The 26,200-nt window shown below is 39.4% G+C and overlaps 1 protein-coding gene across 1 annotated transcript in view; it reads left to right on the forward strand.

The window, feature by feature from the left end:
• rasa3 (RAS p21 protein activator 3) overlaps positions 1-26,200 on the forward strand; it is a 173,511-nt gene that overhangs the window by 50,394 nt on the left and 96,917 nt on the right. The window contains exons 2-3 of the mRNA XM_062975435.1: positions 7,183-7,300; positions 17,577-17,680. Of these exons, the coding sequence (XP_062831505.1) occupies positions 7,183-7,300; positions 17,577-17,680 (222 nt within the window). The remainder of the gene's footprint in view (positions 1-7,182; positions 7,301-17,576; positions 17,681-26,200) is intronic.

Below are 26,200 nucleotides of genomic sequence, written 5' to 3' on the forward strand. Positions count from 1 at the left end.
CAGCGTGAATGTTGAAGTCGCCCAGCACCAACAGGCGCTGGGAACCCAACACCACGCTAGAAACCACCTCTGCTAGCTCAGGCAGGGAGACTGCTGTGTCGCGGGGTGGACGGTACACCAGCAGAATCCCCAAACTGTCCCGGGTACCCACCTTCAAGTGGAGACACTCAAACCCGACCGATTGCAAAGCGACGCATCTGACCAGGGCGATGGACTGCCTAAAGACCACCGCAACCCCACCTCCCCGCCCTCCTGGCCTGGCCTGCTGATGCACCCCGAAACCCGGAGGACAAAGCTGAGTAAGACTAACCCCACCCAGATCATCCAACCAGGTTTCGGTGATGCAGGCCAGATCCGCATGTTCATCCATGATTAGATCCTGGATAATAGATGATTTACCTTTGACGGATCTGGCATTAAACAGCAGGACCTTCAGCCGGGCGGGGCTACCATGGAGGCTACCACACCTATCCTTCTTCAGGGTCGCAAAAACCCTGTTGCGCTTCTCCCTAGAAATTCGTTGACGGCAATTCCTCCTCCTCTCCCACACGACCTCGATGGAGCCACCCCCCGCCTGTTCCCCACCCCCCAAGGAGTCTGGCTCAATTGGAGCATCCTTAAGAGAATCTAGTCAGCTCCCTGGATCCAAAAGGTTACTAGACACACCATATAACTTAACTTCAAAAGAAGGGGATAAATGGGGCCTACTGGAAAAACGTAGTGAGGTTGAAGAGGGTGAAAGTTGCTGGTCTGGTACGGAAAAGGATTGGGCCAGAGTCTCTAATTGAGACTTTTCTAAAGGGGGGAGCCTATGCTGAGGGCTACACATCCTATTATCTCTGGGCCTAACAGATGGTTGAGTGTGTAAAGATAGGTTGGCCACCAAAGGGCGAATCACGGGGTCCACAAATACTCTTCTAATGGTAATGCCCCATGAGAGCAGCCGGAACCTAAGGGCCCATAATTCATCTGTTATAGACTTATCCTCAAAAGTGAAGATAAGGCGTAAAGAGCGATCATATGATTGATAGCCCTTATGGAGCCAAGTGATCATCTTTATCTTGACTGTCGTCAGGCTCCTTGAAAGAATTTGACCCAAGGACCTCTGGATCACTCTTTCCGAGGTCCATCTACCCCTGTTCAATATAGAGTCTTCAATTTGAAAAGCCAGCTGTTTCGTCTGTACAAGATGTTCATAGTAATCCTCTAGGTATGGAGGAGAGAAATCCCCCTCCAACAGAGAATTAGTTATCGGCTTCACCGCTGCCAAATCTAGATCCATACCTTCCCTCCTTTGAACAGTTTGATCAACAAACAAATCATCCCCTCCCTCAACCTCGTCATTTTCTAATCTTAGCTCCTTACTACCCTTTTGGAGCCCAAGATCTACCTCTCCCACCAAATCTGAAGGACAACTGGCCTCCTTTAAATCATAACCAGTATTATTATTATCCTCCCTTTTTACCTTTTCCCGCCGAAGCGGTACCTATTTATCTACACACATTTGCATGTTTTCGAACTGCTAACTTGGCAGGAGCTAGGGCTAACAGCGGGAGCTCACCCCGTCTCATGGATTCAAACTGCCAACCTTCAGGTCAGCAGTTCAGCAGCACAAGGGTTTAACCCATTGTGCCACCCGGCCCCTGGGCAAACTCCATGGGCAAAATTGATCAGTTTTGGCAGTAGGCAGTTTTTAATCTCTAAGAATCAAGTTGAGTTTGCAATGTACACTCTAGCATCTCCACTAGATCTCACACTAATATGAGCTGGCACAGTATTCTACAGAAATCCAGAAAAAACAACCACTTTTCCTAGAAAGATTAGGAACAGTCAGGAAACAAGCAATGGCTAGGTCCACACTGTCTTTCTACTCCTTTCTTTTTAAAGGGAATGTGTAGATGGAGAGATCCACAACTGTGTGATGCAATTAGCTGGAAGGCAATTGTTTATGAAATGTACTTCATTTAAAGGTGAAAATAATATCAACCATATGGGACTTGTTCTTTTCTTCTCCCTCGTTTCACATTCTGCTCTTTGGTCCCAGTTGCTTGCTGCAATAGACTCTAAGCAGTTGTGTTATTAAAACTGTGGTCCGCTTTAAAAAATGGTTATGATTAGAACTGCTGTGTTTCTTTAACGAGGATTATCTCTTTTGCTTCATTTCTAGATATTAAATGGAGCAAAAATCCTTAATGTGCATCTACGGATATGGGCACACACAAATGCCTCTAACTATTAAAAGGCTGGCAGTAGTATGGTTTCTAAATCAGGTCATGCACAACCATCTGCATGCTGATTCCACAGCCTGAACTGTAGATTTTCAACTGACCTGTTCTTAATATGAGCATTGCCTGCCAGCACCTTGTTGTTTGACAAAGCAGATTGAATGTAAAAAGTTACATCCACTATGTAAAATGCCTTTTATGCCTTCCTATAAAAGGTGTTACCGGTTAGGACACGTGACCTACCATATATGTCTTATGTAAAGTTCTAAAGTTCCAATTAAGGAGAATCCTTTAACCTTTATGATCTGTCCCTAGAATTAGATTTGGGGTGGGTGTGTAAGAAGTGAGCCCAGGATTAAACTGAGCTCATCAGAGCTAAAATCTGGGATTTTATTAAAAGAATTATTTGAGCATATGCAGAGTGTCTCCTTCACTTCTGAGTAAAGTTCTTCTGTGTCACAACAATTCATTCTTCATCTTGAGTAGAAAAGGCATCTGTACATAAAGAAACACTCCGCTGGAAAAAAGTAAGTTGTAGTCACCTCAATAGCAAGGCATTCATAACAGCAATCTCTCCAAACATTTTTAGACTGGCATCCTTTTGTGACACAGTAATTCAGCAATAATGGAACCCCCGATGGCGCAGCGGGTTAAACCGCTAAGCTGCTGAACTTGCCAACCGAAAGGTCGGTGGTTTGAATCTGGGGAGAGGGGTGAGCTCCCACTGTTAGCTCCAGCTTCTGCCAAACTAGCAATTCCAAAACATCCAAATGTGAGTAGATCAATAGGTACCACTTTGGCGGGAAGGTAATGGTGCTCCATGCAGTCATGCTGGCCACATGACCTTGTCTACGGACAACACCGGCTCTTCGGCTTAGAAATTGAGATGAGCACCAACCTCCAGAGTCAGACACGATTAGACCTAATGTCAGGGGAAACCTTTACCTTTACCTTAATTCAGCAAAAAAGCATATGTTTTAAAAGTATTATTTTTTACTTATGTCACATGGACTCAAGAGGTTTCTTGTTATGTTCACTCGACACTCCTGCACACTGCAGCCAACACACTAAAGTGTCACGACACACCATTTGGAAATCTCAGCTCTCTAACTTCATAGCATCTCTGTAATCCACAGAAACTGGACATTATACTTGATGTGTTCCCACATGTTCTTGAAAAGAGTATGTCACCTTTCAAGATGACACATTGCTTCTTTTTAAAAAACTTTTCCTGGTTTGTTAGAAAGTTATTTCTTTCAGTTTTATTCTAATCTAATAGTTCACACTGAAGGTGAGAAAACATTTGTCGCCAGTAATGCTTTTGAAGTGACTCATATGAATTTTTCGAGAAATAGGAAGGGAACTTTTCTTATAAAAGAAGGGGGAAATATACCTGTGGGTAAAACCCAAAAATTGAAGCAGGTGGTTGTTGGAGGCATTTGGTATCATGTTTTTAAAAAGTGTCCTGTTGCCGACGATGGATCCTCTCTTTGTGTGAATTCTTTCCTCTCAGAATAGTGGTTATGGCTGATACATGCATTACTTTTAATACAAGTCTCTTTTTCTGTACTTGATTTTCTGCACCCTAATGCCTACAATCAAATTCTAAGATAAATGGCCCAGCTGTTGTTCTGAGTGTTTTTTGTCCTTTACATCCATTTGACAGATTAATTTGTCTTCTATCAGACTTAAATATATGTAACAGGGTGCGTAGATGATCTGGGATTGTATTCTGTCAGCATTTATAAGAAAACAGGCCTGAACTGTACTTCTTGAGCTAACACAGGCATCAAATATACTCATTCTTCATCCTCTGACTTTTGCAATACAGATTTTGGGTCATTATATACCAAAAGACATAATAAAATATTATATGTTATATTACAATACCAGCAGAGGTGTGTGCGTGGTGCTTCCAGGTGCATTCAAATCTACATATTTTAGAGTAAAATATACACAAAAACAACATTTTGGGAGAAGTGCAACTAATGTGAATTTTCATTAATTTCTCTCAATGGAAAAAGTCCTAATGGTGCAACATATCTTCATATTTATGTTTGATCAAGAAGAGTTTTGTCTTTAGCAACAATAAAAATGAAAGCTGAAATGTTTTGCTCTTGACATACATTTTTAAAGTTCTGTTTATTAATTTCTTGAATACACACACACACATATACTGTTCTCTATCCTTCTTGGATCCAGGACAAATTTTGTAGAAATGTTGTTTAGTTTGCACTTTTAATCACCTATCTACTCAAAAATAAGTTACATTGTATTCAGTGGGATGTAGGTTTGATATTTTAATCATGTAGCGGAAATAAACAGGAAGTAATTTACTTGTAAATGTGAAGTCTCTGCCAGGCGCCCATAGTTTTAGACCGTAAAGTAAAGAATAGTGTTTACTTCTGGTGGTAATTGGGCTGTTGATTGGTTTTAAATGTAGAATATTAGAAAATTTGCATAGAAAATATATATCTTTTCAAAGTGACATCTTTTGGTTTAGTAACAGGTCCAAATAATCTCTCTTTTAATGATGGGTGAATGGAGTTTTAGAGCAATTGAAGGGGGAAACTAGAAAAGAAAGAATTCATTTCCAAAATAAATAAAAATAGATTTCAAATGCTTTAAAATATGTTTAGATTTCTTGTACATGTTTTCTGGTCAGATATTTTCCATGTAATATACATTGTCCTGCCTGGATAAAAACGTATTGTGGAGGCACCCATGACTGTAGCTGTGAATTCTCCCTGTGGATGTGGCTGTAGTGGCTGTCAGGATGAATGTCGACACATCAAAATATGCCACGACTCCATTGATGCTGACAAAGAAATATAGAAAAATCCCCTAGAGGTTACACTTTTAGAATGGTTCTTAGATTTCATTTGTCATCTTTTAAAGAATGTAGGTGCAAATAAGATTTATTTTTTTCCTCTGGTTTCTTATCAGGAAACAGCATATCACCCAATAATAATCTCTCTGTGCTGCACGAGAACACAGATGGGATTCATGCTTCCTCAAATCCTCAAAGGGGAAGATGGAAAAGCTTTTCCTGGAATGAAAACCCTTTGTGGGTTTTAATACCAAAAGACAGAGTTGTATCTATTTTACTATAAAAATAATAATTGACTTGGGGGCTGTGATAAAATTGGCTTTTGGCTTTTACTGTACTAAGCAGATTAAGGGACTCCTTTGATGCACCCTTCCCAGTGTGAGAATTTCAGCAGTGAAGCAGTGCCAGCCATTTGGAGTCATATAGGAAGCCTCCATAATGTGACACACTTTCCAGCCAGTGACCATGGCACTATTTTGGGTGGGGCCTAATGCTGATGTGGAAAGAAATTGCATTTTGAATTCTTCCCATATGCAAAGGAGTTTTGGTGCACAAATTCACACACACACAAACACACACACCCTTCCCAAAGACAGCATCAAAAGGAACTACAGTGTTCCCTCACTACTTAGTGGTTCACTTTTCCCAGATTCGCTGTTTCACGTTTTTTCAATAAACTCTAAAAGACTATTATAAATCATAAAAAATTACAATTTACATCCTAAGGAAGGGAGGAAGGAGAAGCCAAAGGGAGAGAAAAGGAACCCAACAGGAGGAAGAGGGGGCGATTTATCAACACATGATTGGTTGATAAAGACTTAAAATAGTGTATAACTACTAAAATAGTGTTTAAATATTAAAATAAATATAGTGTCCCTACTTTACGGATTTTCACTTATTGTGGGTGGTCCTGGAACCTAACCCCCGTGATAAGTGAGGGAACACTGTATCATAAATTAGTCCTGATAACTGACAATAGGGGTATGTCAGTCTACGAATGGATGAGTTAAAATCGAAGAGAGCTCCTGTACTTTTCATAGTTGGTTAGCAAAGGGAATTTCAGCAGGTGTTCCTTGTTTCTTGGCAAACAGCATGGAATTCCCTTTTCTACAGAAACTCTCTCCTGTTTTCACTCTAGCCATCTTAGGTCAAACTAACATTATGACTTAAGAGTGAGATAGCATTTTTAAAATTATGCACTTCAAATATGATTTTGTTTTAATTTCTTCACTTGTTCTTCACTATGTGTTAGATTTGTTAGTTTTTATATTACTAATTCTTCTTGCCTCTTCCTCCCACCGAAAAGTTTGTTCACAATGCTCATCGCAAACAATGCCCATTTAAAAGTTTAAGTACAACTCCTGGAAACCTTGGCTTTTCTTAAGAATCAGTTCACCTTCTGTGAAAAGGGTGGCCCACTGCAAGATGGGTTGATACTCTACTTCCCCCATGATTGCTCTTTATTGAGTCCTTGTAGTAACGATCCACTTTTTATTATCTCCGTGTTGTGTTATCTGTTGGAAGCGTGGTATGTGCAGATGATTTAATACATGAGGTGGGACTACGATCAATCATTTAGAGGTCTCATTTTGCTTACATCTCTCCAGCATGTTGACATAGAGAAATTACATGGATAAGATCTCTTTGTTTTGAGATGTTGGACATGTTGAGGTTGGCCATAACTGTAGCTTGTACACAACTGGCATAAAGACACTTGAATGTTTGCCCAAGATAATTGTTGTCTCAGGATAAATACAAAGTTTCTTCTACCAATTTTATCAACAAGGGAACAGAACCCTGTTAATTGCAGCAGCTGCTGCACAGTAAGTAGAGAATGGGGAACTTTTATGGTCCTAATGCATTGGTTCTCAACCTGTGGATACCCAGGTGTTTTGGCCCACAACACCCATAAATCCTAGCCAGTATACCACAGGCTGAGAACCACCATCCTAATGTGACTCTAAATTAGGTGCTATACAGGGATTCTGAATATGAAACAATCAGGAGTGGATTACTCTAGATTCCACATTTGTAACTTTCCCATAGGATTCCCGCATCTGTAGGGCAACAGTTCCAAAGTTTATTCATGTATTGTTTAACTTAATTTCTACTCTTTTTTGTTTTTAGGAGAAGCTAAAAATCTTCCTACATATCCTGGGCCAAACAAGATGAGGGATTGCTACTGTACTGTAAACCTGGACCAGGAAGAGGTTTTCAGGACCAAAATAGTGGAGAAATCATTATGGTAAAATTTATTTGAATTAAAATATTTTAGCACTTATGTATGCATATTGTAGATATACATACAACTACGATTCCATTGATAATAATTCCCAGACTTACAGTGGTTTGCTACAATAATGGGTCTTGTTGAATGAATGACTTTTGATCGAAACCTACCATGGAGTTGTGCTTGAGGACCTAGAAAATGCCTTCAAATGACATAATGTGCTAAGTGCATATAAATTAAACTGTGGTACTGGTCCTGTGGGTGTGGGGATTGTACTGTATAATGAATTTATTAAAGTGCTAAAACTCCCTTGTTCAAGATTGAAGCTTTCTGAGAATTGCTTACAATATAGCTATGATATATTTACAATGTTCGTGTGTACCTTTCAATAACATTAATATTTCATTTTTTTAAAAAACTTCGTACTGTAACAAAATTAGAAAGCAGCCCTTTAAATGATGCTCCTACTCCAGTACAGTAGTGAATATTTCTTTTGTCACCTACTGATCCTCTCTGTTATGGCTATCAGACAAAGATAGTGTAGGTCTCTCACAAGCTACATTAGTACATTTTTTCTGTGCCACTGTTCTTATGTTATATGAAAAAGGAACAGCGCTTTCCAGGTTTCTGATCTGCAGAGTATTCTAATTTAGTCTGATACTATTCTCTTCCAGGATGTGGCAGGAATTAGTTTTTTAAGTAAGAAAAATGCTTCATGAAATCTGCCTGTTTCAGAGAGCAATTCAAATTGGTATCCAAGATGGTCAAGAATAAGCTATGCTGATACTAGGCTGTTTGCACAAGATGGTCTTATGTTAGTTATACAAGGTCATTATTTGTGTGGTTTCAATAACCTTTCCATAAAAGAAGCCCTAATTCCATTTTTGGGGGTGTTCATTCTAGAATGAAAGGTGAATTCCAGATCTCATTATTGTTCTTAGTGTAGCGGGATTGGGAACGGTGGAATCAGAATTCTAAGTTCTTCCTTTGCTTTGTTATTTATACTTTCCAATTTTATTTCTGAGAAATTCTGTAGGATGATGACCTAGATGCCAATTACTTTCTTGTTGTTATTACTGTTGTGGTTATTATTGCTAAATTAATTTCTACGCTGCTTTCGATCTCTAGAAATGTCTGGAAGTAATTTATCACACAGGATTTAGCAATAGCAGCATGAGATTGAGATAATTGCAGAGCGATTCATTGCTGACTTAAGTAACATTCTTTGACATCTGCTTGCTAACAAAATGTCAATCATAAAAAACTTTGATTAAACCTCCTTATCCATCAACTACGAAGGAAGACATTTCTTCATAATTTATATGCTAAAGAGGCATATTAAAAAATAGCTCTCCGATTTGTCCTAGATTTCAAGGAATATGAATAGACCCTAGGTATTTTAAATATATATTTATGTGGGATACATTCCTGCATGGACTGTGGTTACTAGAAACGCCAGATTATTTGAAACACCATTAAAATAAATGACTTCTGGTCGCAGCATACCATACACAAGTGTTTCCCAACCATTAGTCCTCCAGGTGTTTTGGACTTCAGCTCCCAGAAAGCCCAGCCAGCTTACCAGCTAATAGGAATTGTTGGAGTTGAAGTCTAAAACACCTGGGAATCACTGGGAAACAGGTTGGGAATCACTGCCATAAACTTATGCTGGAGGATCTAGAGATTCTAGAGAGATATTTTTGCTAGGCATTTTTTATATCCTCCAGCATGACTCTGTAGTAACTTCTCATGCAAGCATACCATAGAAACTCACTGGAGGACCTAAGAAATGCCTAGAGATATCATTTTCACCCAGGAAGTTGCAAGTGAAACCATGGACATGGGGGTGTTCATTCTAGAATGAAAGGTGAATTCCTGACCTCATTATTGTTCTTAGTGTAATGGGATTGGGAATGGTGGAATCAGAATTCTAAGTTATGAGGGTCTTCCTGTAGCAGAATCAGATCAGCATTTGAATTGCTCATACAATCAACTGATGCAAATATCGGTGTTGAAAGGGATATAATTGAGGGTACACTCTTTCCCTATACCCACCACATTTCTCATGCTATTCATCTTCTCCCATGGCTGCTATTTATATACCATGTGCACATTAAGATCCATGTGCATAATTAACATCGCATCTAGTTTTTTCCACATTGTCCAAGTACTTGTGTCTGTAAACATGTATTTTCCCCCTTCCAATCAAATTCTGTGCACAGTCTGGCCAATGATGAGACTTGAACTTGCACACTTCCTTTGCCATCTCTGCCCTTTTTAAAATGAATTGAAATTATTGTCTTTGGCTTGAAGGATATGTGTTTAACAATGTTCTCCTGTTGTAGAGATCATTGTTTAGGCGTAAGTCCAATGTCACCCAGTCCTAAAACTCATAGAGCAGTCAAGAGGAAAAGCTGTATCATAATGTGCCCTTAGGTTATTTGCTAATGAATGGCTGCTGTTTTGGGGGGAGGGTAAATTTCTTTATGAAGGCTTTCAACAACTTGTTATGTCTGTAGAAGACAGGGCTAAACCAAACTGCAGTTGTAAACATGTTCACATAAAAACATACTTTTCTTCCAAATGAGGATGTCTCAGATGTATGTAAAGTTGCATGTATGTTTGGATTTTTTTCTGCTGAATCCATAAGATATGCAAGCAAATGTGCTTGTGTGTGTTGTGTGTGGAGTTTAAAATTGTCAATTGAATCCCTCTCTCTTGCTCAGATCACACAGAGAGCATTTTAACATTTCAAAGATCATTAAAAAGGCTCACAGGAGGCTTTATTGTCTTCATTGACGTCACTTGGTTGGACTAATCCAATAACCCTTTCCTATTGAGAAAATAAGTCCTTTGACAGTGGAGGGAAGAAGGAAAATGCTATTTTTAGGCATTCCTATAAAATGAAAGTGGTGTGTCAGGGCTCTTCTGCAATCAAATTACTGTTGTGTTTACATGGAAAAAATATATCCAATCCAAGATGTTGCCAAGGAGGCTTTTACTTCTTCTTCCACAACTTACTCTTCCTGTCCATCATAACAAGGGACAGAAGCAACCAAATTTTCCAAGTCTAAGACTGCGATACTTTACATATCTCTGCCTGGGCATCTGCTGTACGAAACACACTCAAGTTATCTTGTAAATGTGTGTTTGATCACAGTGATAGCTGTTTTCACAATGACTCTATTATAACCTACATGTCTCCTTTTCACTGATTTTCACTCAAGTTTCTTCTAACAGTGACATCTCCAAAAATCTTGCATCCATGCTGTTGATTTCTCTCCTTGGCTACCCTTCTGCTTGGCTCATTTGCTGTTCTTTGAGCTCTTCTTTCCCATTTTAACCAATAGCCTCTTCTTGGCACACTCATAACCCTTCATGTTATGTTTTTGCCACACTTTGTGTCTGCACAATCCTCTAGAGCTGATAAAAAGAAGTAGGTACAGAGGCTTAATGGGATGAAGGAGAACACAGTCAGAAGAAGCAAATTTGTTAATTTCAAACATGACTGTTGCTTGAACTTCACAGGTTAAATTCAATTTTTAATGTCCACCTATGGCTCCAAAGTTAAAATTTGAACAGCTGACAGCTCAAGAGATGCTATTTCAGCTGACCCACATTTTAAGAATGAACATTTCAATTCCTCTGCCCCACCCATGCTTGAAAATGAAAGGATGATTAAGGATGACTGCTGTTATATGCAGAAACTGCAATTAGTTATGTCTGATTGATTTTTGCAGGACTTAAAATGCACACAGGATTATAACCTCAGTGAGTTCAGTAAAAAAAAGTCTCTGAAAGGTGTTGTGAGAGGGCAACAGCCAAGAAGTAATGGCTTATTCATCCTCTTGACCATCAGCTTCTCAGAGTCCAAAACATATAAGAAAAATTTGGAAAAGAAAGCAGTATGAATATGTTTAAAAAAATCCATTCCCAGAGATATTTTGCTTATTATTCCACATCAGAAAATAGACTTGTGTGATAAGATAAAAATATGAGCTCAATGTGGGGATGATTGTAGATAGACAGTTCTAACAGAAACCTACTTGAAATACATTTTCTTGTGTTCTCACGCTCATATGGAGTTGGAGCAGATGAGTGTTCAAAGACACAGTTTATTCTGTACAAAAACCAACATGGATGAGCAAAGAACTTTTCCAGCATGGAAATTTGTGCATGAACTCTGTCCCTTTATTTTCTTTCTCCTTAGAAACATGAAATGATGAGGCAGAGTTTTACAAGCACAAGTTGAGACATGTTCAGTGTCAGCTGACGTTGGGTAGGATTCATTGGCAGCCAATATGTTTTGGGTATTCTTGTTTCGCATGTGGGTTTAAGATCTCGGAATTTGTTGAACTTTAGAGAGATTGAACTGAAGCGATTTTTTTTTCATCTCAGGAGTGGCTTGAGAAACTGCAAGTCGCTTCTGGTGTGAGATAATTGGCCGTTTGCAAGGACATTGCCTAGGGGACGCCTAGGTGTTTGATGTTTTAACATCCTTGTGGGAGGCTTCTCTCATGTCCCCACATGGAGCTAGAGCTGACAGAGGGATCTCACCTGCTCTCACCAGATTCAAAATGCCAACTTGTCGGTCAGCAGTCCTGCCAGCACAAGAGTTTAACCCATGGCGCTACTAAGGGCACCTACTGAAATGATGATAAGTTGTGACTATTATTTTGATGATAATTATGATGATGATGATGATGATGTTTATTTGTACCTCACCTTTTCTCTCCAGAAGGAGACTAAAGGAATCTATGTATATACAAACATTAAAACAGAATTAAACATCAAAGGTATTTTGAAAATCACAGTTAAAATCCATAAAAACATATTCAAAGCTAAAAACCATAGCACCCCAACGCCATAAGTGATATATAAGTGCTATGATATTATCTTTTCAATATTCTTTCATATTTGCAATATGTGTACACAATTCCACAATAACCAAACTTGGTATTCTTTATATACACCATGTTCAGTGTCCGTAGCTGAAGCTAGTAATTGTTTCGCAGTATGACTAACTTGAGCTAGATTAAGGGTGCATCTACACTGTAGAACTAATGCAGTTTGACACCACTTGACTGCAATGGCTCAGTGCTATGGAATCCTGAAATTTGTAGTTTGGTCAGGCACCAGCATTCTTGAGCAGAGAAAACAAAAGACCTTGTAAAACTATAACTCCCATGATTCTATTGAGCCATGAAAGTTAAAATGGTGTCAAACTGCATTAATGCTGAATGTTGAGGTACTTTAAGTAGTGCTTGTTTCATGGATACTTGAATTGTCCAAGTAGTTTTTCTATAGATAATCTTGGTCTCTATGTTTGTGTCTAGTTCATACTGTGAAGTAAACTCCTATTCAGAGTTCATCCAGAAAGATAATCAAGCATTTCTAAACATTGCGGATCAGCCAGAGGATGTAAAATTCCCTGTGACATTTTAATTGCTTTGTTTTTAAACACATTTAAAATCCATATGTAAGAGATTTGATTTGGAATATTCCATTATTAGTCACTGTATATTTTGCCCTCATTTTATTCCCCGGAGGAATAGCACAATAACAAATGAAACTTGCAGTTGCAATTTCTCGGCACTGAAAATTATATGCACTGTTTTATAAATCTTAATTGAGGAAATGGTTGATTTTAGAGACTGAATGATATGAAATGACTTCTTTTGTAATAGGAATAGGTGCTATTACATCTTTAAGTTTTAAACTATTTTTTGTTCAATTCATCTTAAGGCTGCAGAAGAAGCCATTTAACGCAAAACTATTCAATAGATTTCAGCAAGACATTAATTGCTTGACGGCTTACCCTTAATTGCTAAAGTTCATTATGTTTCAAAGCTGGAAATCTAAAATGAAAAATTTGCACTTAAGGAATGCATACTGTTGCTCTCATATATTTAATCATTTTCTGTCACTACACCTGAATATCTACATTACTAATCTTGACCATCATTAATAAGCATGATCATCAGTTTGGTTATCTTATATGCATAGAAGTCTGTGAGAAAAAGAAGAATATTGGATACAGAATTCACCTGTATCTTATAGAGGCAAGGAACACAAAGAACAATTCTGTTTCACTGATTAGAGAGCTGAATCTTCAAGAACTAAGTTCAAGTCCTCTCTGATGTAGAATCATCTGTATCTTTGTCCATAACATTGCTTTCCATTCGCAGTTCCTTTAGTTTTTGTATTGACTCACTTTGTGCGGACTCACTGTTCAACAATTTATTATTTTTTAAAAAACTTACAGGGCCACCATTACAATTGCACTTCTGTCCTCCTGGCGCATAGAAATGATGTGCCAGGAGATCGGGGGTGGGAGGATAAGGGGCAATCCTGCTCTCCCCTCCCGCCCCCGGTCTTCTGGTGTGTCATTTCTACATGCCAGGAAGGACCACAGTAATGGTGGCCCAGTAAAATGTTAAATTGTAAAAAGTAAAACTTGTTTTGGGGGCTTGGGGGCAGGGGGTGGGTGCCATCTCGCATTTTCGGGCTCCAGGAGTCCAAAAGATATGAGATGACGAATGGACTCACCCTCATATAATCCCAGGATTACCCATGGTTGAGTCCCCACAGTCCCAATACCCGATTAGACCCGGCCTTTCAGGAAGGTCTGGATCTAATGGGCTATCTAATCAATTTGGAACAAAGCAGGTAAAAGTGTGATAGGCCCCACATTTTTGGGTCTGTCTGGAAAGACCCTTGATCTGCTTCAAAAGAAAAGAAGGCTGTGAGGACAGTGGGGTAACATTTCAGGTCCCAGGATTTTTTGCCCCACATTTAAAACCCACATTTTGACGCTGTCTGGAAGCTCTCTGAGAATTGGGATACCTCGCAAAAGACAATCAAGTATGACATAAATGCCTACTACAACAACTATTCTTATCCATTTTGTATTATGGATGAAAATGAGACACAATAACAAATCAGACATATAACAGCTACATCAGCATATAAAATCAAAATACATTTAAACAAAAAATACATATTTTCAGATCCATAATTTAAAACTCATCTGACTAGATAAAGAACCTAATAAAATGTGTTTTTCAACATGCACATGCTGAAGCACATGCTTATCAAGTCAAAGTCTCCACTCCATACAACCCATGTTTTGTTGTTGGTGTTTTTATGTGGAGGGATCAGCAATGTTTGTCCTCTTACACTCCCAGAGATACAGCTTTAGATGTTTCATTTATAAATCTTCAACCTTCCATTCTGACCTTTAAAAGCTGTATTGTCTTTCTTGCTTGTTTGTTTGAAATAAAGCAGAAATAGTCTATTCTGCTAGACCTAAGGAATAATCGCATGGCAGTTTGAAATTTCAAGCCAGCTAACAATTTTTTTTGTAACCAAATGAAATAACCGAAGAATTTGTCAGTGTTTCACTTGGCTACAGGCTTCTAACTGTCTTTATTTTCCTTCAGTGAAATAAAAACGTGAAGTGCTGCCAACGGATACTTAGAATGCTTACCGCACCCAACAACGTTTATAGTAAGGGTGCTCAGCCCTCAGACTCTTTGAGAGTGAACTCATGATTTCAGTTTATTTCGGGAATTATTCAAGCAAGGCCTCTTACCATTAGTAGATACTCACAGACATTTGGCAAATCTTGTCTTCAGATTCATGTTTTTACTCTTTGTTCCAAAAATTTGAATTCACTCAAGGGTCAAAACTGATTCAAATTTTAGGTTTTCTTTGACAGTAAAAATGTGGTTCTTCACTGCTTGCTGATAAAGACATGTTTGCAGTGAAGCTCAGCAAAAGTATCTCACAAATATCACCAGTAGCTTCCTTGTCTGGTTACACTTGGTGGCGTTGTGGTAGTCAATTGCCCAAGTTTACCCAGATTCTGTGCAAAGTACCCAATGTCCTCAAAGTGACTTTGCTTTGAATGTCATAAATCTATCTAGTTTGCAATTTTTCTCTTTTGGTTGATTACGTATTCCAATAACACGTGTACTCATTTTTATTTCAGTGGAGTGCCACGTAGCATCTTTTTTAGCTGTTTTCTTGAGAACTAGTAAAATGCTTTTTGCTTTGAAACCATTTGGTAAAGAGTGACATATGCATTTAATAAATACATAGAAACAGGTGTATTTCAACTCAAAAATTTAAAATTGTTTCCTGAACATATGTCTTAACTTTCATTTTGGCAATCTTTATGGAATTGTTGTTGCTGTGTTTCTTCAAGTCTTTTCCATCTTATGTCAACCCTAAAATGGCCTTATCATGGGATTTCTTGGCAAATTTTGTTCATAGAGGGGTTGCCTTTGCCTTTCTCTGAAAAGGTATCATCACATCCCCTAGGTCACCCAGTGGGTTTCCGTAGCCGAGCGAGTATTCGGACACTTGCCTCCATAGTCCCAGTCCAGTGCTCACGCTGCTGACCCATGCTGGCTCTGGAATTCCTGTTACCAAAGGTTCATTTGTCAGGCTAATAAACATGTACTGGTGGACCTCTTTTGTTTTACAAGCAATAGCACATTTGCTCTTGTGATCCTCTAATTGGAAATAAGCTGTATTATTAATTATTAACTGAATGTTGAGCAGTAGATTTTCAGTGATTTATACTGAGCTGAGTGCCATGGATGGATTAGCACTGTTTTCATGAAACTAAGAAGGCAATTTATTTAATAAGGGACAGAACAAAAATTGAGATCATACTTCTATTCGTTTTTTTTTTTTAAAAATCATATCAGCATGCTTGCTGCAGCTGTTATTGTTAACAGTGGATAGTGAATGAAACTGATTTTCTTCTGCCTTTTTCACATTATTAGAAGATAAAAAATGCCATTTAAGTTTCTGAATTTATTGTGTTCGATCATCTGTGTCCAGTAGCATTGCCAAATTTATTGTACTATGGACAGATTATTGACTCTTCAATAGCCTAAAATGTCAGTAATGTCAAAATTGTTTAAATTTTTTTGTGAACATTTCTTTATTTTTTGTTATTTGAAGACAGTAAAATATTAGTACTAATATTTTAATTATGAATATATGAGAAGATGTAACTCATTAGAAAAAAGTTATAATGCTTTGTATGGAAGACGCCAGTCAGAAATGAAGACCATATTACATGTGGATTGATTCAGTGAATGAAATCATGATTCTGAATTTGTAAGAGCTGAGCAAAGCTGGGAGTGAATGGAATTCACAGAATTTTCTCATTCATCGTTTCATCATAAATGAAAGCTGACTTGGTGGTAAATAATAGCAATAACAGCCATGGCTGTAAGTTTACAAGACTTCAGCAGGGAAATATGTCGATCAAAGAGTCACCATATGTCAAAGTCAGCTTGACAGCAATAAACAACAACAGCAGAGAATGTAAATTTTTCACTTTTAAGTACATCTAAGATACAGTGAGCCCCAGCATTGATTCCAGGGTTCTCCATATGTATCAAAATCCATGGATGCTCAAGTCCTATTCTCCTTCGTGGTGTCTGTGAAATCACACATATGAGTTTTCAGCATGCAGCAGCCACAATCCTCTAGTCTACACCAAGAAGTAGGAAACCTCCACTACCCTTTAAAAGTCAGTACTGTAGAGATAAATGGTTGGACAGGAAAAATGCTATTTTTAGCCCAATGGCTGGAAGTGACCATGCTATCTCCCCCATTCAGTTTCCAGTTCTTCCAATTTCTTCTCCTACTGTTGAACGCTCAAGGTCACCTTCCTCTGGGGAGAGTGTTACAGTTGACAGCATTCCTTACCCAGGCTGGGCCAGGTTCTTCACAGGCTATCCCCATTCTTTGCAGTCTGGAATGAGATAACCACAGACACATGTGTGCTGAGCATAGTCAGAAGGGGTTATGCCATTGAATTTCACTCTTACCCCCCTATCGGGAAGATCCGAGTCACTCAGCCATCAGCAACCCTATGTGAAGAGGTAGAAACCCTCCTCACGAAAGGGGCCATCTCCCCAATGTTTCTTCTCTTGTTGTTTTTTAGTTTTCTGGCTTCTTTAAGTGGCTGGAGGAGAGAATGGGTCTTAAGCCCATCTTGTAGAACTAACTTTGAAAGGCATTTTAGAATTGGGTAGCACATTACTTCATCTATCTTTATCCCATTACTTCATCTATCGCAAACATGGTCTGGATGAGGCTTTAGTGGCAATTTGTAGGGCAGCAAGTGAGATGAGCAGGGCAAATGTGAAAATACAGCAGAAGCATTTGCAATTGTTAGGTATAAGCTTTAAATGGGCCAGATCTGAATTGATGATCTACAGTTTCTAACCATTATGCTAAAGTTCTTCCTTTTTGCTCCAAACAGCCCCTTTTATGGAGAAGACTTTTACTGTGAAATTCCACGGAGTTTTCGTCATCTGGCATTTTACATTTTCGATAGAGATGTTTTCCGCAGGGATTCAATCATTGGTATGTGTTTTTATATTTGTTTGATTTTAATGTCAATATTTTCTGGTATTGTGAGTTGTTCTGTACAGACAGCACTAAACATGGCTAAGTAATAATTCTTTAAGTGTTTTCTCCTAACCATACCATGGGCATTTCAACTTCATTTTTCTTACGGTTGACTTTTAAGATAGTATTTTCTAGTTCAAAGAAAATTCTGTTATTATATTACTTTCAAAATATGGGTTTAATACATTTTTATCATTTCAGTGTGATGTGAAAGAGATCTTACAAAACAAATAAACATTATATCTAATTAAACTTATTTACAATATATATTCATGTATAAATCAAAAGGTTTTACTCAACAAATTGACCCAAAAACACTGGGTCAGCTTTCCCATAGTAAAAGTGAAGGTTTTCCCCTGACATTAAGTCTAGTTGTGTCCAACTCCGGGGGTTGGTGCTCATCTCCATTTCTAGGCCAAAGAATTGGCATTGCTTGTAGACGCTTCCAAGGTCATGTGGCTGGCATGACTGCATGGAGTGTTGTTACCTTCCCACTGGGAAGTCCCAGCGGTACTTATTGATCTACTCACATTTGCACGTTTTTGAACTGCTAGGTTGGCAGAAGCTGGGGCTAACTGCAGGAGCTCATCCTGGTCCCCAGATTCGGACCGCTGACCTTTTGGTCAGCAAGTTCAGCAGCTCAGCCATCAGGGGCTCCATAGCTTACTCATCAGTCATTGTAAATAAGTGATAACATTAGGTTGGTGTCACCCCACAAAGCCGTTTCAGACGTGGGAGTCCAGCACTGTGTGGCATATCCTCTTCTTCCAGGCAAGAGTCACCTTAGCCTCCAGGGGATGAGAGAAGAAAAAACTGCCAGTTTTATGTGCCAAGAGGCTGGGGCTGTCCCCTCTATGTGACACACTGGCAACTGCTGGGGAACTAAGTAGGGGTAGATGGGGCAGAGAAAGGGACTCATCACCACCTCTCACAATGGGCTGTGCAGTAATGCCAACACACTTTGGTGGCCCCATGATGTTGCTGCTGAGGTTTCTTCTAGGCTGGCTCAATAGCTGTGACAGCCGTGGATTTGAGGAGTGTGGAAGGGGAATGGTAGGCTTTAGGGATGTAGTCTTCCAGGAAAGCCGGTCTTCCTCACATTACTACTGGGAGACTAAGCTCTGCCTGCTGCATATTTCCCTTTCCTCCTTCTTTTGTTTCTTTCCTCTTCCCCTGCCCAAGCTTAGCACTGAGGGAACTGCCGCTAACAGAAGCGACAGTGGAACCACTGGTACTGAGCTCTCATAAAGAGCTAGTTTCTCTTCCTCTTCCTAGTTGCTTGACTTTTTGTTCTTTTTAAAAGACTCTCTGACTTCCTGTCTTAATGTATTCCCCACTTTTTCTCCTCCTCCCTTCTTCAATGTTTCCTCACTTTTTCTGCTTTCTCTCTCACACACACATCCCAACAGACACACACCCTGCTACCATCTTTCTTCTTCACTTGGCTCGCCTCTGTCCCATCTTCTTTCCTTTTAGATGCTTCCAGAATAGGCGCAGTTCTTGGCCTTCACCTTACTCAGAGAAGGTTCCTTTTTATATAATAGTGTTATACCTTAACTTTTATAAAAACAAATATGAAACCACCCCTTATCTCAGTAGAATGGCAAAAGGCCTTTTTGAATGCTTGGATAGGAAAACCCTGTTGGCATTGGGCAGGGCTGACTGGCTCCCCAAGGCAGCATTGGTGTATTGCGCTCTGTGTAGAAGGACCCTAGACTTATCCATGTGTCATAATTTTGCCCCAAAACCTGATCTCAACATACACGAGATTGACTTATACACACAGTACCTGAACATGCTATTAACTGATTGCTTTATCTATGAGGAAGAATAAAGAGATTAGTGGGCTCTTATTAATTACTGAAAGCTTGGCTTAGTTTTTCAAACTCTTGTTTTCATACACTTAAAACTTTATAAATTGGTGTCTTGAATTCTTGACTCTTTTTGGAGCCTAAAGAAACAATAAACACAACTCAGTTATCGTTAGCTTTTTGTTTTTAAGAGTAGCAATAACAGGTTTTATTTTGTTTTTATGAACATTTTGTCTTGGTGGTTTTCCAGACGTTAGATGGAGAGTAGGGGAGTGGAAAAAGCAAATATTATGACATTATTGCGAGAGGAAAGCAAAAAAACAAAACAAAACAAAAAAAGGGGGAAGGGGGGTAATATCAGGATACTTGAACAGGATGAAAGAGACAGAAATAAATTTTGTCCCAAAGCTTTGGATGACCAAGCATAGAATGATGATTATAATAATATGTACAGTGTGAGGATTTGAGCATTGATCTGTTAGGTTTTTGATTTGGATTTTGGGCCTGACTGTAGTGGTGGATATTATCAAATTCAAATACTTCACTCATCCATCTGTAATGCTGTGAGATATAATGCTAGTTTCTCTGGCAGAAGTTGAACATAGTTTCCTCGGCGGGCCTAGGGAGAACGTATTAATCAAATCTGCAAATAATAAAATCCTCAGAGGTTAAACCCACAGATGTGGAGACTGACTGTGTTGCATGAATGAAAAAAAAATATTTAAAAATATTATTAAATATTTATTTATTAGAACATTTAAAATGTGCAAATGTCTTCCCAAAGTATCGGCTTCTACCTGTTGGTTTCTAGAGACCAGTTTATTTAGTCCATTTGCTAGGTGGTATTGAAATGACAAATATGAGATGCCACATGAGAAGTTTTACCACCAATTGGGAGTTAAACAGAGCGAATATTCTGAGATTCATTCATGACTTGAGTCACAGGTTCCTGAAGGGATCCCTGTGAAAACGGGGTATAATGAGTACTCAAACCCCCATCTCCAAAAAACAAAATCTTGTCCCATGTGAAAACTGCCATAGCTGTCACAAATCAAATCTTAAGAAATGAATGTAAGACAAAATTGAAACAAAGATGTATAATGGAGAGTTACTGGGTAGGAAGACACCGTAATGAGGATAGTTGATATAGAGCAGTAGTTCCCAAACTTATTTGGCCTACCGCCCCCTATCCAGAAAAAATATTACTCAGCGCCCCCTGAAAAGGGGGGCATGGCTTAAAGGGGTGGGTGTCGCTCTTGCTCAAGAGGGCGGGGCTGAGCCTCCTCCCTAGTCCAAGATGCAGGGCTGCAGTGGGAGGTGGGCAGGGCCATAAATGGGCGGCCAGGACTGGGATGGGCGGAGTTACGAGCTCTGAGGCAGGGCTGAGCGTCCTGCGGCGCCTGCCAAGACACAGGGGGCGGGGCTAGAGGAGGGGACGGGGCCTCTTCCCAAGTGCCTGATGGGACTGAACCTCTATACTCCGCCCCCGTGTTCTAACAAGCGCCTCAGGGGAGATATACAGAGGTTCAGCCCTGTCTTGCGCTCTTGGGAGTCCCCTCTCCTAGCCCTGCCCTTTAGTCCTAAAAGGCCTCCCAGGAGAGGTATAGAGGCTCAGCCCTGTCTCAGGCTCTTAGAAGGAGGCCCCGCCCCCTTCCCTAGCTCCGCCTTCTGTGTCCCAACAAGCACCTCAGGAAAGGTATAGATTCTCAGCCCTATCTCAGGCTCTTGGGAAGAAGCCACACCCACTCTTCTAGCTCCGCCCCATGTCCTAATTGGTGCCATCACCGTTCCCCTGGATTGCTGCAGCACCCACCAGGGGGCGGTAGCGCCCACTTTGGGAATCACTGATATAGAGGGTTTTATTTTATATGTTCTGGTGGCAAACTGGAGTTTAAGTGAATAGACTGCTTATGAAGCATTACCAACCACTATCTCAGATCCCATGAAATGTTGGGCTTATTGGAGAATGACAACATGGCATATCAAGAAAAGATGGTCCCTGACCCCCTATCTGGAAATTACAGAGGAGTTCCCTAGGAAGTCAGGAAGCATGTCACCTGGGCGTTTTAATGCTCACATTGTTTATGTGTTATTTTACACAGACTGCATGTTCATGTGTGTGTATAGATGACAACCTACAAATTACAGTACCCCCCCCCCCCCCCAATAGTCACAGGGAACATGTTCTCGGACTTCACATGGATATATGAAACCACAACTAGTAGTAACCCCTATTGAAATGAAGGACGTCTGGCCCAATAATACTACAGAGTTCTGTAGGACCTAGACAATGCCTCAAGTGGCCATATTTTTTCAAATGTAAATAAATGAAACTGTGGATACTGGTCCTGTGGATAATGGGGCAAAGTGTATTTAGAATCCTGTAATTTGGAATTAAAGTTTTTCTACAACTATAATTTTGCTTAATTGCCTAGTTACTTATCACAGACCTTGACGTCATATTTTAATGACAGTTGTACGGCAATAAGATTTCCATTAATACAATGTGTTGTAATGTGTCCACAAATGTATTGGTTTTTTTGTTTTTGATGTAAATATACTTGTCCTTTTAGTTTAACAAAATTTTAAATTAATTACAATATCAACAGATTAAAATGCTTTATGAAAAGTACAGAATATAGACTGTTGTATCATTAGGATGCCATTGTGTTGCCTGTTTCCTCACTGATTTCCCATATTTTTGTCCCTGTTTCCTTGTGGTCTAGCTTGTGTTATGAGCAACTCAAAACCAAACATTTCCAAACCAAAACTGATAGTGTTTCCTGTGTCCAAAATAGTTTAGTATCCATGACAAATTCAAAACTATGTTTTCATAGTTTTTTACACAGTGAAGGCTATTTCCAACTAATGAATGTGCATATGTTGTGTTGTATCTGACATCTTCTTTAAGGAAGTGATTCTGTTTTGAGGAAATCATGTTATGTTTGAACAGCACTGAAGTTATAATGGGCAGTTGCTCTTTCACCTAGTGGGACCATTGCAGTTTGAAAACATTTGGAACTTTTTTTTTGGCAGCTGTGCGGGTGGTCCCAGGCACTTATTATTAATTTCCAGACACTTGTGAAGTCTTTTTGTGCACGGCATGTTTCCAAAAGCAGAATAATAGGAGGCAACTTTCACAGATTTTTCTCCTTGTTCTCTCACCTCACCAGGCAAATCTGCTATGAGGCTTTGAAAAAATGAGAAGGGATCCATAGGGAGAGAAGAATTAACAGAGGGGAATCATCTCTCTTTGTTTGCTATTGTTGCCATCCACTAGATCTCTGTCCAAGTCATGAACAAATGGAGCCTTCCATTAGCAGAAGCCTAGTTAGGCTTCAAGCTGTAAATAATGCCATTCCATACATGTCTTCTCAAAATGACGACCCACCAGATTCATGTTCTATGTACAGAATTGCTGCCAAAGCTTGCCTGCTTTATTTTACAAGAGAGGCATGAATTCTATTGGTGTTAGAGCTAAACTATAAATAATATTCTATGGGTGGCTGTTATCACAAACCTAAAAAATCTGCTAAAACATTCAAGAGAGAATTAATGTAACTTTTAGTTGTGTTAAGTAGGGGCTTCAAAAAGAACCGTAGGCCAAATCCAGAGAATAGCTGAGTACCAGAGATCTCGGCAGGCATGTAATAAAGAGTTCAGCATCTGTGACCCTCAGTTACAAACAGGAAACATGCTGCATCATCTGATCATTTAGCACTTCTCCAACGGAATAAAAGAATGCTTATATTGGGCATCCTTCATGTGACAGATGTACAATTATGTCTGGTCTAATTTATTAAGTGGAGAAACCAATGAAGAAGTTAAAGCTTTCATTTGTGTTAGAAACACAAAGCTCACTCTGTAAGCATGAGAATCTCTCTATTAAGCACAATTCTCTAGGAAGCCTAGAGTTGGAACCTGGGTTCTTTGAAATGTTGCTTGGAACAAGAATATTCTAAAACATACAGTTAATATTGTGCTACACTCAAATTTGTACAATTTGATTTTTCCAAACACTCTGTTAATGGTTTAGATCCAGAGCCATGTATTGTGTGGGTAGGAGGCCACATTCACAGATGCAGAGTACCCTGCTGGATTCTTTCAATCTTTAGGATGTGCTGCAATCTCTCATCATGAGATGTTCTAGAGGTGCCATCTAACTGAAAACAGAGTAGAGACAGGGAGCTAAGAGAAGGAGCCAGGGATCTTTATTTTCATGAGTATTGAAATGTGGATGGGTTGGTGGCATCTAGACAATCTTCCTCAAGTCCTTGAAAAGCAAGGAGACCTCTGCCCCAGTTCTTATTTTATTCTATTCATCCTACCCAAACCCTGTTGCAATGTGTGGCTTCTTGTAAGTTGGCAGTGGTGGTGCCTCCAACATTATACCTGCCTAGGATGTCAAAAACCCTGGGCGCTGTTGGAGTTCTGTATAATCTTCTCTGTATCTAACGTGCTCAGAGATCCACATAGAGATAAAACAGTGTCTAATGTAGCAACCTTTCACAAAAATACTGAAAAAAGGAAATTGAGGGTCAGTGGCATAGATAAGGTGGCCTGTTTCTGAATTCATCATTGCTGGGTATGTCTACTTGATGCTACATTCTCAGCAGTGTCATTCAAAACAATTAACAACTGGTTCTGGGGATTTGTGTTGCCTCCTTGACAGCAGTGTTGCACTCCCAGCTCTATTTCTGTCTGATGCTTACTCCCGCCTATCACCAGCATCTGTGCTGGGTGATGGGACACTCCATGTATCTGCATCCCCAGCTTTCCCTCACAGCTCCAGAGGTTTCAGTTTTTTTCTGTCTTTTGTCCTCCTGCTTCTGCATCCTCTTCTTCTACTCTGGCCTGTTCCTTTTCTTCCTCTTTGCTACCCCAGTTCCTCTTTTAAACTCCCCAGCCTTTGCATCTTTCAACAAGTGAAACAATTAGTTCCAGCAAACTGGTGTAAAAGATCCTATATGTTCCCACTTACCAAGTGCATGCTCCACTGGAAAAAAAAATCTAATTTCTAATCAGATGTGTAGAATTATACGAATACAATAGTATTGTTCTTCAGTCACTTAGCAATGGCCTAACAAAAGTCTCTTCTAACTTTTAATGCAATTCTTTTAATATGGACATTATGGTTTAGGAGCTGAATTGCCTGCCTTCTGAAGATTGGTTGGCCAACTGACTGTACAGCCTACAGTGATGTACAATAAATATATCTATATATATAAAACTTCCATTCAAAAGAAATTTTTTAAAAAATTAAGGTATTTTAAAAAACTAAATCCAGTTCTGTGTCTTGCTAGTGCATTTTGCATTAGCTGTAGCTTCTGGATACTTTTCAAGGGTAGCCCCGGGTAGCAGGCATTATAATAGTTTAAACAGGTGGAAATTGACGCATGAATCACTGCTCCAAAACATGCCATTTTAGGAATGGGCACAGTTGGTGCAAAAAAGAGAGATTTGTTTTCAAAAACAATATCAGGCTAGAAATGTAACAAACAAAAATTTAACAAATCACATGTTTTATTTTTGAAAGGAGGAAAATTGTAGTCACACCTGTTTTTTTAAGCAGAGAAGCCATAGGGATGGGAATTAGCCAGTTTTGTTTTTTTGTTTTTTTAGTGTGGTGTGTGGTTTCATTTGGTTTCATGGTAAAAAAAAATAGACCAACTATATCAACCAAAAAGTAGGCTCTACAGGCCAATGGATATTCCACCACAGACATCGGAAGAGCTGCAAGACTCAAGCCACAAGAGTAAAGACAAAGATCCACCCAGAGGAAAAGTGTTCTTACCAAACATCAAGGAACCACTGACCGCATAAGCAAATTGATGAAGAACATAACTTACAAACTATCTACAGACCCATTAAGAAAATCCAACAAATGCTACGTTCAGCAAAGGACAAGAGGGATCCGCTCACCTCTGCAGGAGTCTACCGTATACCATGCAGCTGTGGACAAGTTTACATAGGGACCACCAAATGAAGCAGCATTGCCCAAACACAAATCAAGGAACATGAAAAGCAGCGCAGACTGACTCAACCAGAGAAGTCAGCCATAGCAGAGCACTTGATGAACCATCCTGGACACAGCGTACTATTTGAGAACACAGAAATGCTGGATCAACCACCATGACAGACCTCACAGAGAAGCCACTGAAATCCACAAACATGTGGACAATTTCAACAGAACAGAGGAAACCATGAAAATGAACAAAATCTGGTTAGCATTGTTAAAAACCTCCAAATTCAGGACAGTAAATAAGGAACAACACTAAAAAAAACCCAGGAATTCCAAAGAAGAAACAATCAGGGCCAGCTAACTCCTCCCAAAAAGGATGTCTCCAGGCAGGAAGCAGCCATGTTTTGAAGCTGCAAAGCCATTCAATGCTAATCAAGGTGTCCAGTTGCAACATTCACACTTGCCTCAAGCAGACAAGAGTTATATCTTTCACCCTGGACCTTCCACAGATATAAAAAGCCTCCCTTGCCTAGTTTCCAATATACCTCACAACATCTGAGGATGCCTGCCATTGATGTGGGTCAAACGTCAGGAGAGAATGCTTCTGGAACATGGTCATACAACAACCCAGTGATCCTGGCCATGAAAGCCTTCGACAAAATATATCAACCAACTTTCATATCCAGCCAATATGAATAGTAA

Source organism: Anolis carolinensis, chromosome 3, assembly GCF_035594765.1.
Source record: "Anolis carolinensis isolate JA03-04 chromosome 3, rAnoCar3.1.pri, whole genome shotgun sequence".
NCBI lineage: Eukaryota > Metazoa > Chordata > Lepidosauria > Squamata > Dactyloidae > Anolis > Anolis carolinensis.